The sequence below is a fragment of the Elephantulus edwardii genome, unplaced genomic scaffold, assembly GCF_000299155.1.
Source record: "Elephantulus edwardii isolate Elephantulus edwardi_28Jun2011 unplaced genomic scaffold, EleEdw1.0 scaffold00221, whole genome shotgun sequence".
Taxonomy (NCBI): Eukaryota; Metazoa; Chordata; class Mammalia; order Macroscelidea; family Macroscelididae; genus Elephantulus; species Elephantulus edwardii.
The window spans coordinates 2,294,238-2,308,476 of record NW_006399971.1 but is presented as its reverse complement, the minus strand read 5'-3'; the positions used below and the strand labels follow the sequence as shown (position 1 = coordinate 2,308,476).

The 14,239-nt window shown below is 46.0% G+C and overlaps 1 protein-coding gene across 2 annotated transcripts in view; it reads left to right on the top strand.

Moving 5' to 3' along the window:
• Positions 1-414: 414 nt before the first annotated feature.
• Positions 415-14,239, top strand: part of TBC1D9B (TBC1 domain family, member 9B (with GRAM domain)) — a 40,442-nt gene continuing 26,617 nt past the window's right edge. For both annotated transcript variants that reach the window (XM_006898118.1, XM_006898117.1), the window contains exons 1-5: positions 415-520; positions 4,471-4,589; positions 7,725-7,953; positions 8,818-9,076; positions 10,682-10,889. In XM_006898118.1, the coding sequence (XP_006898180.1) occupies positions 7,806-7,953; positions 8,818-9,076; positions 10,682-10,889 (615 nt within the window). In that variant the 5' untranslated portion in view covers positions 415-520; positions 4,471-4,589; positions 7,725-7,805. The remainder of the gene's footprint in view (positions 521-4,470; positions 4,590-7,724; positions 7,954-8,817; positions 9,077-10,681; positions 10,890-14,239) is intronic.

The window sequence follows — 14,239 nt, the reverse complement described above, 5'->3', positions numbered from 1 at the left end:
TTGAAAGATACCTCCCTAAACTTCCAGTAAAATAGATGATCAGAATGAATTTTAAGAGCCTTATCTTGTCATTAATAAAAAATACTGGTTTTTTTCCCTGGGGTTTTTTTTTGTGATGTTTCTTGTATTCTTTAATTTTTAATTTGATACACATTCCCATTCCAAAGAAATACTTGTTTTTAACACTAGTTTTGTCTTAAATTCGCAAAAAAAAGCCTCTCAAACTTCTTTAAATTGTGAGATGAGTCCCTGGATTTTCCCTTGCCTCCAGGTCTTTCTAAGTGAAGTCATTTGGCTGTATACAGGATGTCTGTCCTGGGTAGATGTTCGGGCAGTGCACCAAGTCAGAGACCTGCTTCATCTGGGTGCCAACTGAGCTCACCTGCCCCATCTCTCCGCCTTCCTCTAGGTCTGCTGGTTGGCACCCTGGACGTGGTCTTGGACTCCAGCGCTCGAGTGGCCCCGTACCGCATCCTGCACCAGACCCAGGACTCACAGGTCTACTGGACTGTGGCTTGTGGTAGGTGCTTTAGTCTCTGATGAGGCCAGATGATGTGAGCACATGGAAGGGAACCATCACCGGCTGGGGTCGCTTACTGAGAACCTGTGCCACTCTGGCTTATGCCCATTGAAATGGCACAGCTCACACCCACATGAGGGGAATGGGAGGAACCATTGTTTCCAACCTAAGTGGGCGTCTCTGGTATTCACCAGTACAGGGCAAATGGAGGAAAGAAAGTTCCAGAGTCTCCCATGCCTTCTTGAGTGCTCCCCTGAGTTTTCTGCAGTGGGCAAATTCTTGTGCCCACATTTCCTTAAGGTAGATAGTTACCTTGCTAAGAGAAAGTGCACGCACCCTTCCTGAGAGTCAAGAAAAACATTCCCTTTTGGTGAGCACCAGCCATGTTCAGGGTGCTCTGATAAAATAGCACTAATAGCCTCCACAGGCAGCATTTCCTATATGCCAGCCACTTGGATAAACCTCCCAGCAACTCCAGAAGGTGGCATTTCCCTATTTTGAAAATGAAGAAAGTGGTACAGAGGGTTTACTGAACTGCCCAAGAACAGACAGCTGGAGTCCAGACCACCTGGACACCAGCCTCAACACCTGCTTGTTACCTCTATGCTGTAACTGTGCCTGTGGCAGTGGCCTCCAAATGAATGGTTTGCCTTGGGTCCTGGAAGAGGTCACAACATTCAAACAGTGGTAGTAGAGCTTAAAGCTGATCCCCAGCTCCAGGAGGGCTCAAGGGACTTGTGTAAAACATAGGGTAGCAGCAACTTAGGGATGCCCTCAACCGGCCAAGGGGCATCCTGCTCAGGGCTGGCCAGACAGGCTCACCATATCTGCCATTCTCGTGGGAACACTGAGTGCATTCGCCTGAGGCCAAGCCTGGAAGGGCCCAGATCTGCTAGTTCCAGAATTGGAGTAGTGTGCCAGGGAGGCTGGGGCCCTCTTGTTGAAGGCAGGGGCAGGGAAAGCCCAGAAGGGAGGCAGCCCTCCTGAGTGGGGGTGAGTGATTGGTGTATGCCCAACGGCAGTGAGACACTGCACTCTAAAACTGTCTCTGCAGCTGGCACGTAGGTGTCTGTGGGAAGCAGATGGGCAAGGGAAAGTGGCAGTAAGACAATCTTTCCATCGGAGAGAAGAGTGAGTGTTGTTCCTTAGGGATTCCCTCTGACAGCAGCAGGCCTGGTGCCAGGCGAGAGGTCCAACCACACCAGGAAATATCTTTTGCTGTTCAGTTCTCATGCAAACCTTTCATTTCTCCGGGATGCACAGCACTGCTGCTGGTTCATGTCTCCCTTCACTGCTCGGGTCTCCCTCCCTTAGCTGGGCTCTAGCTGCAGCTCTCCAGAACCCAGACTCGCACCCACTGGCAACTGCCCAGTCAATCCTACACTCTTAAGTTTGGCATTTAAGGACTTTGAGAAGCCCAGCCCTTCCTCCATGTCTGACCTGGTTACTCCACGTCGTACCCTGGCATTAGTCAGACCATCTGCAGGGTGTGCATTTCCAAGCCACACCCTCTTGTCTAGTGTGCTTGCTGAGGGTCCCAGGGCATGAAAACTGTGCTCATCCTCCTGACTTACCCTCTGTTCTCTACACTACCTGAAGACACTTCCTGTGGAAAGCCTTCCTAGATGCCTTCAACCCACACCCAGCCTTCCAGCGGCCCTAGGGTTTGTGTCTCTGCCAGCACTTTTATCCTAAAGTCTTTTTGTGTCTCACATTAGATAGGAAGAGGACAAGGATGGTCTCTGCAGCTGGACACCCAGGGTAGCACTTGTGAGTTGGTCACTTTTACCTGTGTGATATTGGGCAAATTACTGAAACTTGGCCTCAGCACCATGAAATAATCCTTGAAAGGTGATGACCACAGGGGGGTGATGTTGTTGTTGTTGTTGTTGTGTACTATTGAATCACAACCGACCCATAGATGACCCTCCAGCAGGTTTTCAGAGGTAGTAAATCACCTGGGAATTGATTGCCCTTCTTTGTTCCATGGAGCAGCTTGTTTACAGTTGCAGTGCAGACAGACCCACACAAACAGTGTGGGCAAGATTCCTGTCTTTAGGCTTGCCAGGAATGTGTGTGTACAAAAAAATGAAACAGAGTTGCAATACATTTAACTTCCAAATTCAGACATAGGTTCTTGTCAGAGAGAGAAATTTTTCCCTTGCCAACCACAGCCTCAGGCACCAGGGAAAGAAGACCTAGGTAGAAATGCGAAAGAAATTGAAAAAATAGAAGGAAAATTAATGGATGTTTTAAGGGGTTTTCAAGGATGGTCTTAATTGGGAGTTGTTATTCACTAACTTGTTTGTGAGTCAGGGTTGAATAGTTTTCATGTGGGCATCTTCTCCTTGGCCAGAGGAGGAGCTTCCTGTGGAATTATTTTTTTGTTAGGGTAGTGAGCCACTTGAGCCAAGTTAAAGTAGAAAATGCCAAGAAGCTGTACAGAGATGTGAACAGAAACTGAGGCCAGCAGAGATGATAGGACCAAACCAGGCCCAGCTGGCATCAGAGTGGCACTCAGCATCAGGACAGTGGTCAGGGCTGGAGATCAGTGTGTCTGGCTGGACGATCTGAACGGCACCTGGGCCAAGTCACCAGCAGAATGGAGAGGTGGAAAGTCAGGTCCCCACCAAATAGGTCTGCATGTAGCAGTCTTGTGGGCTTCCTCCTCTGCAAAGCCTCCCTCCAAACCAAGTGTCATGGCCTTACCAGCTTTCTCATGAACAAGTTAGCTTGCTGGGCACTCCAATGATAGACTTCCTCCCCGCCCCCCAGGACGGCTGAAGAAGGATGCAGAGTACCATTCCTTTTCTCACTCATTCCGTAAACTGTTCTTGTCTGCAGAACCCCTGCTATCCATATTCAAAATGCCATGGTGTGTCAGGGGGAAGCCAGCTCTGGCAGAGAACACCTTTAATCATTTTGCTTCCTGCCACAAGATCTTTTCCCGATTCTTGAATGAGAAGAGAGAAGATGGCCACTTTATTTGGAAATGGTACTCTGCTGTGTTCTCACAGTCTTCATGTTCACAGGGCCCCTCCCTAATGTTGACAGGAATCGCCACTATGTGGGACAGACATGTGAGGAGAGCACCATGCAGGAGAGGCTGAAGGAGTCAGTCAAGGGTTTCCAGAGGGGGCAGGGGCAGGAGCAGGCTGGGATTGAAGCCAGGAAATTGGGGGAAACATTGCGGGCGGAGCCTTTAGTGAGTGCAGCTGATTTCAGGGGTGGATGATAGCTACCTCCCTGCCCAGCAGGAAGCCAGCATCAAGGTCCTGGAGTCCTGCAGGAAGCTCCAGCTGGCATCCTGGATACCAGAGTGCTCAGAAGAGGGCCAGACCACATAATCCCTGTCTAATTTCTGAGCAAGTACAGATAGTCTTTCATCTTGAAGAAAAATCTATATAAGTAAACAACTTGCAGGTGCATGAATTCTTTCTGGAGTGGCACAGAGAAATATAAGGAAAGCTTGTGCTCACGGGTCTAGGGAGCAATGGAAGCTTTGCTTTTCTGGTGATTCTCTGCAATTTGTACTGGATTTAACCTTTTTTTTTTTTTTTACCACTTATTTTTTCCTGATACATACCACATTTCAGAAGAAAAATAATTGGTAACTTGAAGATACTAGGCACATGAAAATAGTAGATTAGATGGCCTATTTTATTTTTTTATTCTTTGAATTTGAGAAGCCCCGGTAGCACAGTGGAGTAAGCCAACCAGTTGAATCCACCAACCAGTTGATTGGCAGTTTGAATCCACCAGCCGCTCAGATCTGAGGCAATCTGCTGTGTAAAGCCTTGGAGACTCTATGGGGATGTTTCTGCTCTTTCCTAGAACGTTGCTATGAGTTGAAATAAAATCGTTGGCAGTGGTTTTGGTTTCTTTGAATTTATATCTGAAGCTTGATAATTGTGTGGTTTTTCTTCTCTCTGCTTCACCGAACCTCTCAGGTTCCTCCCGCAAAGAGATCACGAAACACTGGGAATGGCTGGAAAATAACTTGCTCCAGACACTGTCCATCTTTGACAATGAAGAAGATATCACCACTTTCGTCAAGGGCAAGATACATGTAAGATTCCCACCCAGCTCACAGGGATGATGCTTCTTCTCTGGTGAGGTTCACACATGTCTTCTTATTTAATCTTAAAAACAGCCATGGTGTAGAGTTCTCTCCCATTTTACAGAAGTGGAAACTGAGGTGAGTTCCCATTCATGGAAATGTTCAGCAGAAGCTGGGAGACAGCTGTCTTCTGCCCATGAAGTTCTCTTCTTAGCACAGCTTACCACTGTAGTCTGGCCAAAGCTTAGCTTAAAGTTTCTATTCTTTGTAAAATGTCCTAGAACGTATACGCAGATAACCAACTCTTACCTGGCAGTGCTTTGACTAATAGAGAGGGAAGCTGGAAAGGATAGAATATTTTGGAGTATATTCTAAAACTAATATTCATTTTAAACGTACATGTCCTTTGACCCAGCAATTCTGTTCCTTGGAATTTACTATACAGCAGAGTGGTGTGTGCAGAATGGCATGTAGCAAATGCATGCAGCACTGTATTAGCAAAAAGTCAAAGCAGAGCCTCCGTCACATGGTAAGAGGGCAAAACAAAAGTACTAATACTTCCTAACAGTTCTTGATTTGCTTTCTATATTCCTGAAGTCCCTGAGTGGTATAAATAATCAGTGTACCCAGACATTTGCATCCAACTAGACGGATCTTAGAAGAAAAGGGCTGGTGAGCTCCTTATTAAAAAGAAATAAAATCAGCCATTGGATGCTCTGTGGAGCCCAGTTCTGCTCTGGCACACATGGGGAAGCTAAGAGTTAAAACCGACTCAGCAGCATCTGGTTTGGGCTTTTGGGTTCTGTGTACTTAGCTAATGAGCTCTTTATATCCCAGATATGGTGTTTATTGGAATTATTTTAAAGCCATCAAAATAATGATTATGACAGCTAGTGCACTGTGTAGAAATTAACTGTGATACTTGGGTTGTTTCCTCTTTTAAAGCTAATTATCACTGCAGTCACCATTTATCAGAGTGGTTGTGTGTTTCTCTTTCTTTCTGCTAGATTATTGCCTTAGATTAGATTCTTGAGAGGATCAGTTACATAGTACAATGCTGCTTTGGGCAGGTCTTGTGAATTCATTATACCAGAACTTTGTAAATGAGCAGAAGGTGTAAAAAAGTCTCTGCTCTTCTCTATTGACTTGTGGACCTAGTGCCAAAAATACAGGCAAGGAAGGTAGAAGTAAGCATCTGCTCTTTGAGCAAGTTGAGCAATAATAGTTACTGTAGAATGATAGTGTTGACTGTCTCCTGTATGCCAGACCCAGGCAAACTTGTCAGCAAAAGAATACAGTTCTCAGTGACTCAGGATCAGAAGAGAAATGGTAATTAGAGAATATTCTGAACCGAATGGTAATTGAAGTACAACTACATGTCAAAATTTGTAGGATGCAGCAGAAGCAGTGCATAGAGGAGAATTTAAAACCTTAAACCTTGTTTTATTAAAAAAGGGAAAAGTGAAAAATAGTACTCCAAGAAAGTATCCAATTCAGTAACTTGGAATATCTACAGAGAAACGAAGAATTTAGAAAGGAGAAGTAATAGAGGGCAGAAAGTGACTCTGTGGAAAACAATAGAAATGTTGTACAAATCCAGAAAGACAAATTATATAAGCAGATTTGTGGCAAAAGTGATCAAGAGAAATGAGACTTAAACAGTGTTGGAAATTTATCACATAAAAATTATTTTAAAATCTATTGTTAAAGTAAAAAATATTGGATATAAAAGAAATCTATTAAAAATGCAGGATTTCTTTAAAAAATTAAAAATTTATCAAAATGACATTTTGCCAATAATATGTACTATTTCTTTTCTGCTCCTGTAACAAATTACCACAAACTTAATTTACTTCAAACACCACAAATTTATTTATTCTTTTACACTTGAAGATCTGATATTTTAAATGGCTCTCACTGAACTAAAATTAATTTGTCAACATGGCTGATTCTTTCTGGAGGCTCCAGAAGAGAATTCATTTCTTTCTCCTTTTTTGCTTTTAAAGACCATCTTTATACTCTGACATATGATCTCTTTCTTTGTCTTCAAGGCCAGCAGCATAAGATCTTCAACTCAGTCAGTTTCTTTCTCTTGATCTCCTTCTGTGGTAACATTCCCTTCTCTGACTCTGATTCTCCTATCTCTCTCTTATAAGAACCCCAATGACTTAAAAAAAAAAAACACCACACAAAAACCCTTTTTACTGTGATTCATTTAATCACAAAACATTTGCCATTTTTAGGTATGCAATTGTGGTTACATTAATGATATTGACCATGTTGTATAAGCATCAACATTCGTCATTTTTTATTGTTTATCTCACCCTAAACAGAAACCCAAGTAGTTCTGCTGGCATAGTACATTACATGTTGGGCTACTAACCAAAAGGTTAGAAGTTCAAATCTCCTAGCAGCTCCACAGGAGAAAGATGGTTGTTTGCTCTGTAATGATTTTTACAGCCTGGGAGACGTGAAGGAGGGTCACCATGATTTGAAATGGTTCTATGGCAGTGGGGTTTCCCTGTTCATTTGTTTAAACAGAAACTCAGTGCCCCTTAACTGCCCGTCCTTTCTCCACTAGCCCTGTGCCTTTTGATTATTAGTCGTCAAAGAGCCGTTGCCTAGTCTAAATGTTTCATGAAAGTGAGATCAGATAGTATATGTCCTTTATCATGATTCATCCATGTCAGTTCTCTCTGTATGGTCATTTAATCTTTTTGCTGGGTTGGGTTTGTGTTGGGGTTTTTTTCCCCCGTTTCTTCCAGATCATTTTCAAAAGCATGACAAAGTATGCAGTCAGCTAGGCCGGGCCCTCTGAGAGGCAGATGCTTGCGACATCCTAAAGAGGATAGGAGTTGAGGGAGCTGGAGGAACTTGCCAGGTTGCACAGGCAGAGCGTATCTGTTGATTCATTCATTTGTCTATGTGTCTTGACCACGAAACAGACCAAGTAGTCCTTCTTTGTCCCCTGAATCAGCCCGTTATATGCCCACCTCTTCTCATTCCCCTGAGATTGTAGCCCAAAGAACCTAGATCCCACCCACCGTCCCACTCCTTCATCCTCCCTCTCATCAGCCATCTCTGCCATGGGAACTCTTAGTCGACTTCAAAGCATGTGCCAAACTTTCTTCTTATCTCCTCCAGGGTATCATTGCCGAGGAAAACAAGAACTTGCAACCTCAAGGAGATGAGGACCCTGGGAAATTCAAGGAAGCCGAGCTAAAGATGCGAAAGCAGTTTGGGATGCCTGAGGGGGAGAAGCTGGTCAACTACTATTCCTGCAGCTACTGGAAGGGCCGCGTGCCGCGGCAGGGCTGGCTCTACCTCACTGTCAACCACCTGTGCTTCTACTCCTTCCTGCTGGGGAAGGAAGGCAAGCTCCCTGGGCTGGCATCGGGTGGGCAGCAGGCACTGGACCAGATCATGGTGCAGGCTCCTCCTCTGTCCATCTGACCCCCACACCCCACCTTGCCATGCTCCTCATCCCTGGGCCTCGCCTCCAGAAGATGCTAGAATCTGCCTTCCTCTCAGTCCCCACACAGCTGCCAAATATTTTCCCCTCAGCAGCCCACAGTTGGAACACACAAAATTGAACATGGTGCCCCTGGGCTTCTGTCATGTGTGCAGCCCACTAGGATGGTGCTTTGCATATAGTTGTGTTTAAAGCCCCACCTTTTTTTCTTAAGTTGCTGTATTAGAGGACATATATTTCATGTATGATCTCCAGTGGCCCTCTGCCTTGTCCCTGTGCTCTGGCAGTCTCCTTCCTCTGGGAAACTGGCTTCAGGATGCATCTCGGTCTCCTGGCCTGTCAGCTCCGTCCTGCTGGGGTTGCCCCAGAAATGCACTCCAGGCTTTGGCTGTCTCAAGTAGTTACCATTTCCCATCTCAGTGTACTGCCTCCCTCCACCTACTCTCGCCCTCTTCACCTGGCACCATGCTATCCACTGATAAAGACCTGCATATCAGTTCCCCGCCTGGGTCTATGGAAGCTTCTCCTGATCTAGGCAGTGGTGTCCTCGTTGAGGGGGTCATGCCCTATTATGACTTAGATTTCTCAGGGCCAGGATCTTCTCTGGTTCATCTCAGTACCTGCACTCATTCCACTGTTTGTTCACTCACTGGGCTGGGATGCAGAGGAGACCTGGCGGGCATTCCCTCCACAGAATGCTTGTTCGGCTGTCCCAGTGGAGCCCTCTGCCCATGGTAACTAGTGTTATGTCGCCTGTCTGTGCAGTGAGCCTTGTGGTCCAGTGGGTGGATGTCACTCGGCTGGAGAAGAATGCCACCCTGCTGTTTCCTGAGAGCATCCGTGTGGATACCCGGGACCAGGAGCTCTTCTTCTCCATGTTCCTAAATATCGGCGAGACTTTCAAGCTTATGGAGCAGCTGGCCAACCTGGCCATGCGGCAGCTGCTCGACAGCGAAGGCTTCCGAGAGGACAAGGCCTTGCCCAGGCCCGTCCGGCCACACAGAAACATTTCAGTTCTAAAGAGGTGTGTTGCCCCTGGGGCAAGAGGGCCTCCCATGTGTGGGCAGGGTCACCTGGGCAAGATTCATTGGTCCTGCATGGTGCCCAGCCCGGGACCAGATAGAGACACGTAGAACATGATCCAAAGTCCTCACCCCTCACAGATTCCCCTCTTGGAGGAAGGGCAGGTGAGTGGATCATTGCAGTATAGCATGAGGAGGATGCCAAGAAAGACTAGTAGTGTCCGTCATAAAGTAGCCACTGACATGAACTTGGTATTGTCTGACTTGCCACCCTACCATGAATGGGTGCTCTTACTATGAAGGTCTCAGCTGAGGAATCTGGGGCATGAGAGCTTAAGTAACTTGCCTGAGGTCACTCAGCGACTCAGTGGTACCACTGGTACGTGAACCAGGAAGCTGGCTCCAGAGCTTTTCCTACCGTGTGGGTCAGGGTGCCCACAGATGCTCGGAGACCCTCAGGGTTCAATGTGCACATCCTCTATCCTGTTGTAACTGATCGCCATGCTTGGGGCTCCCTTGGCCTGAGGACTCCTTATAGCTGGGGAGGCCAGGCCTGAGTTTTCCTTCACACCAGACTGGGAAGACGGGCTGTATGAAGGGCCCTGCCTTCTTTTTTGACACAGTGACCTCTTGACTCCTTAGTTCCATTTCTTGTGCCAGGTCCTAAGAAGCTTTGATGGCAGGGAAAGTCTTATGAACTGATGCAGCAGGACCACCTCAGCCTGACTGAGGATGGACAAGCAGAAGAACATGACAGTTGCTGGCCCCTCAGAGCACTCGAGCACTCTTGCTTGAGCACACAAGTTGTAGAGTTACAGGAACCCTGTACAAGAGTTCAGCCTGGTTGTTCCAGGCCAGGACATAGTGTAGTTGAGACCCTAGGTTCTGAGGTGTGCCTTTGGACTGCACTGTTGACCAAGGACTTTTGTCAATTTCAAGACCTTTAGCAGGGCTGGAATGTTTCAAATCTCTGGCATCATTACCTGTATTAAGTCACTGGGCACTCTGAGTCAGACTGTGACATCCCAAAGTAGGAAGGGGGCCCTTTGTGGGCTGTATATAGAGTTTTTATGGATAGTTTCCCAAGGGGCAAGGACCAGGACTTGGAGCTGCCTCCTTACAGCCACTGCACCCACAAGCACTGATACTTTTTTTTTTTAATTAAGTGACAGTCACTGCCTGTTTCTATTTAAACTCTGCTTGGAGATTCTTGCCTATGGGATGTGCTGTTGGTCTTTCCCCAGTGTAAAGAAGCAGTATTGGGACTAGGAAGTCCAGCTTGGTGTCCTTATTCTGAGCAGGGCCAGGTTCAAGGACTGCTGGCCTCTGCCTGGCATCACTGCTGGGTCTTCTGTCAAATATGTCGAGTCCCAAGGGCATGTCACTTGCTAACCACTTCTCAACTTGGCATATAAATAGCCCTTGCATACCTTGGTTATTTCAGGGACATTTTATTGGACTCTGAGGTCCCTGGCCAGGTATTGCTCACGAGAACCCAATTCCATCCTACATTATAGAGAGGAAGAAATTGGAGCCAAGTGAGATCTTGGGGGCCCCCACACATGAATGCTGGCCTTGATTCTTGCTTCTGTATTTTCACACCTCAGAGACTTGGATGCCCGTGCCAAGAATGAATGCTACCGGGCCACCTTCCGACTGCCCAGGGATGAGCGCTTGGATGGCCACACGGGCTGCACTTTGTGGACACCCTTCAATAAGCTGCACATCCCCGGCCAGATGTTCATCTCCAACAACTACATCTGCTTCGCCAGCAAGGAGGAAGATGCATGCCACCTCATCATACCCTTGAGGGAGGTGAGAAGTTTCTATCAGGGACCAAGGCCACAAAGCAGCAGATGTGGGCTTGGACAACTTGAGGACTGAACCTGAGCCCCGCTTGATTCACAGCACCTCAGTGGGAGTGCCTGGTGACGACTCCCAGGATCCTTGGCCCAGGGGTTGTGTACAAGGATCTGGCTGGTTGAGTCAGCCCCTCCTGGGGTACCTGCCTATCCAAACCCTTGGGTAGGAGTGGGGTGCACTGGATCCCTGAGGGCTTGTCCTGCTTGCTGAGGGAGGCATAGCAGTGAGGGCCTTGGGACATGTTGAGCATGGAAGAAAAGGAAAGGACCAAGCATCCTACTTGCATTTAAGGTATTTGTCAGCCCTGCCTTTCCTGGGCTTGAACACAGTCACTTGGAGGGATGGGGTGTCTGTCTGCTGGTTGCTGTGCCTCTGGCCCTGAGTCCAAGTATTTATTCTTGAGCTCTGCAGTTTCTCCACCAGCCCCAGGGAAAGGAAGGGTGTTGGCTCAGTGGTTGTGGGGAAGAGGTCTGGGCAGCAGTAGAGAGGGCTTCTCCCAGACGGAAGGGCTGACACCAAGTCAGGATGCATCTTAGTAAAGTAAGAGCAACACTTGGTGCCGTGATGACCACAGCAGGGCTGTTCATACTAAGCCATTGCTGAAACCTCAGTGTGGTGACTTTATTAAAAGCCTGGAGCAGTAAGACCTCCCTGGCGTTTATGCAGAGCTCTTTAGTTGCAGGGTAGCGCTTTAGTTGCAGGGTACAGTTTGCTGTCTTCCTTTCCCTGAGGCTGGTCAGCAGCAAAAGACTCAAAGAGCCACAGCTCCAGCATGAGATTGTCGGCTCAGCTGTGGCCCCAGCCCTGCCTTCTCTTTGAGTCCAGTGGCTTCTTGACTCCTTAGCTCTGTTTCTTGTGTCAAGTTCCAAGCAGTTTTTTGTGAGGTTTTTCCACTATATTATTATTGATTATGGATGATACATAAATTTAAATCCCATCTATAATTTTATCTGGTACTCAGTTTTTACTCAATTTAGATATATTGCATAGGATGTGCCAACAATCATATTTATAAACAAATAAATGCTTTTACCTCTGCTTGGGGCGCCGTTTTAATGGTGAACTCTAGGTCACAACACATTAACTGTCAGTTCCGCTACACTAAAGTTTCTGGCTTCTCTGTCCCCAACCAAACTTCAAACGTTGTAAATATTAAATGAAGCCTAACATTACCCTGAAGGAATTCTAAACTTCCATACTGTTTGAATTACTTATCAAGATGGCTTCAGTGTAGACAAACTTTACACAGTACATTTTAAAAAAGGTATTTATTCAGCATCATGATCAGGCTGTTAATTTAGCAATCAACAGCATGAGTTAAAAAAAATTACATTAAAACCCTTTTGTTTTCAAGTGCTTTATACTTTCCTCAGAACCGAAACTAAAATAACCTGTTACAGTTAGTCACAAATACAGTCCTCAAGGTTTTTGCCCATACACACGAGAATTGTCTGAAACATGTCTTCCTTGTAACAGCAAGGCCCTGTGACCACAGTGCCTGGCTGAGTTTACAGATCTGTAACCTGTAGCTTCCTTGTCACTTCTCTGACTCTCCTTTCCTGCTAAACTTTGCGAAAATTGTCTTCCACTGTCATAGCTACTGCTGCAGTTTGAACAACCATAGCCACCTTGATTTTGTGGTTTGGCAAAATACCTCCACCACCATAAGAGCCAGAGCTTCCACCCCTAAAGTTTCTTTCCTTCATGGGTCCAAAATTTAAAGACTGATTATTGTCATTACCAAAATCATCATAGCTTCACCACCTCTAAGTTGCTTCCATCATGATGCTGGGTTAATAAATTGCCTCATTCGTAAAAAAAAAAAACAAAACCCACAAATCCGTTATAACCATCTCCACTGCCTCCATGTCCTCCACATCACGACTGCCGCCTAAGCCACCTCGTCCACTGAAGTTTCCTCCTCACCTAAGGTTGTCATTCCCACCAAAACCACTTCCATCCATGGCCACCGCCAGTTTCCAGAACCATTTGGGCCTCTTTGGCTGGAAGAGGCACTGGCCATCTCTTGCTTTGACGCCTCACACAGTTGTGACCATTCATGGTGTGGTATTTTGGAATAACGATTTTATCTACAGAGTCATGATCATCAAAAGTTAAAAGCCCCTTTTCTTGCCACTGCCTTGGTCAGTCATGATTTCAGTCACTTAATTTTTTGAGATTGTTTTCTAGAGACAGCCATCTTGGGTTCCACAACCCTCTTACCACCTTTTGGGGCCTTGCATTCATGGCTGCATCTACTTGTTCACAGGTCCCTGTTTAAGGGTGTTGGGGAAATCCAGGTCTACCTGTGTATCTGTCAGGCTCTTGAATTTGCTCTTCTCTTCCCCCTTCTAGAAATATCCCCTTCCTGTAAATTTGTTCAGGTTGAAAATTGAGATATCTTTTATGCCTGTCCTTCATCTCCCACATCCTAACCATGGCCTGTCCTGTGGGCTTCCTCAAGCCAGGTCCTGAGCCCCTCTCTAACCTTACTTGCCCAGGCACACCACACAAGATGCCATCCTCGGCACAGAGACCTCAGCAGTGGCCTCGCCACACCTTCACACTATGACTGTTGTCTTCCTGCCCACGTCATTTAAAGTGGAAGGCAGGCCACTCTCATGTTCATAAAAATACCTAGATAGAAGAACTCCGACTACCGAATGAGGTGGAGCACAACTCCCTACTTCCTAAGAGCTACACATAGAGGCTTCCTTCCAAAGAGTGCAGTATCGGAAAGGGAAAAGGGTAACTTGACATTGGGAAAACCTAACCAACACTAATGAGCCAGGGGGTGAGGGTCAGCATTATCCTTCATATGTCTTGTTAATAGTATATACTTTTCGATAAGATGTGATGAGGATAGAACTTTCCCTCCGTGGTCTTTGTCCCAAAAACTCATAACCACACACTCATCATGTGAAAAATATCAAATCAATCCCAATAGGGAGGCTAAACACATGGCATGTGTACCACATAAACTGTCAAACTCATCACAAACAAGGAAAGTGTGAGAGACCACTAAAATAAAACCAAGAGAAGCTTAAGGAGACAAGAGAATGAAATACAACATGAGATCCTGGGATGGAAAAGGGGCACTAGGTAAAAACTGAGGAAATCCTAATAAACATTGGACTTTAGTTAATGATACTGTATCGATATTAGCTCATTAATTGCACCAAACCCAAATGTAAGATGTTACTAAGGAGACATGTATCTATGTGTGTAAACTCTATACTATTTGTTCTTTTTAATTTTTTTCTCAATTTTTTCATTTTATAATTTTTTTTATTAATTTTAAT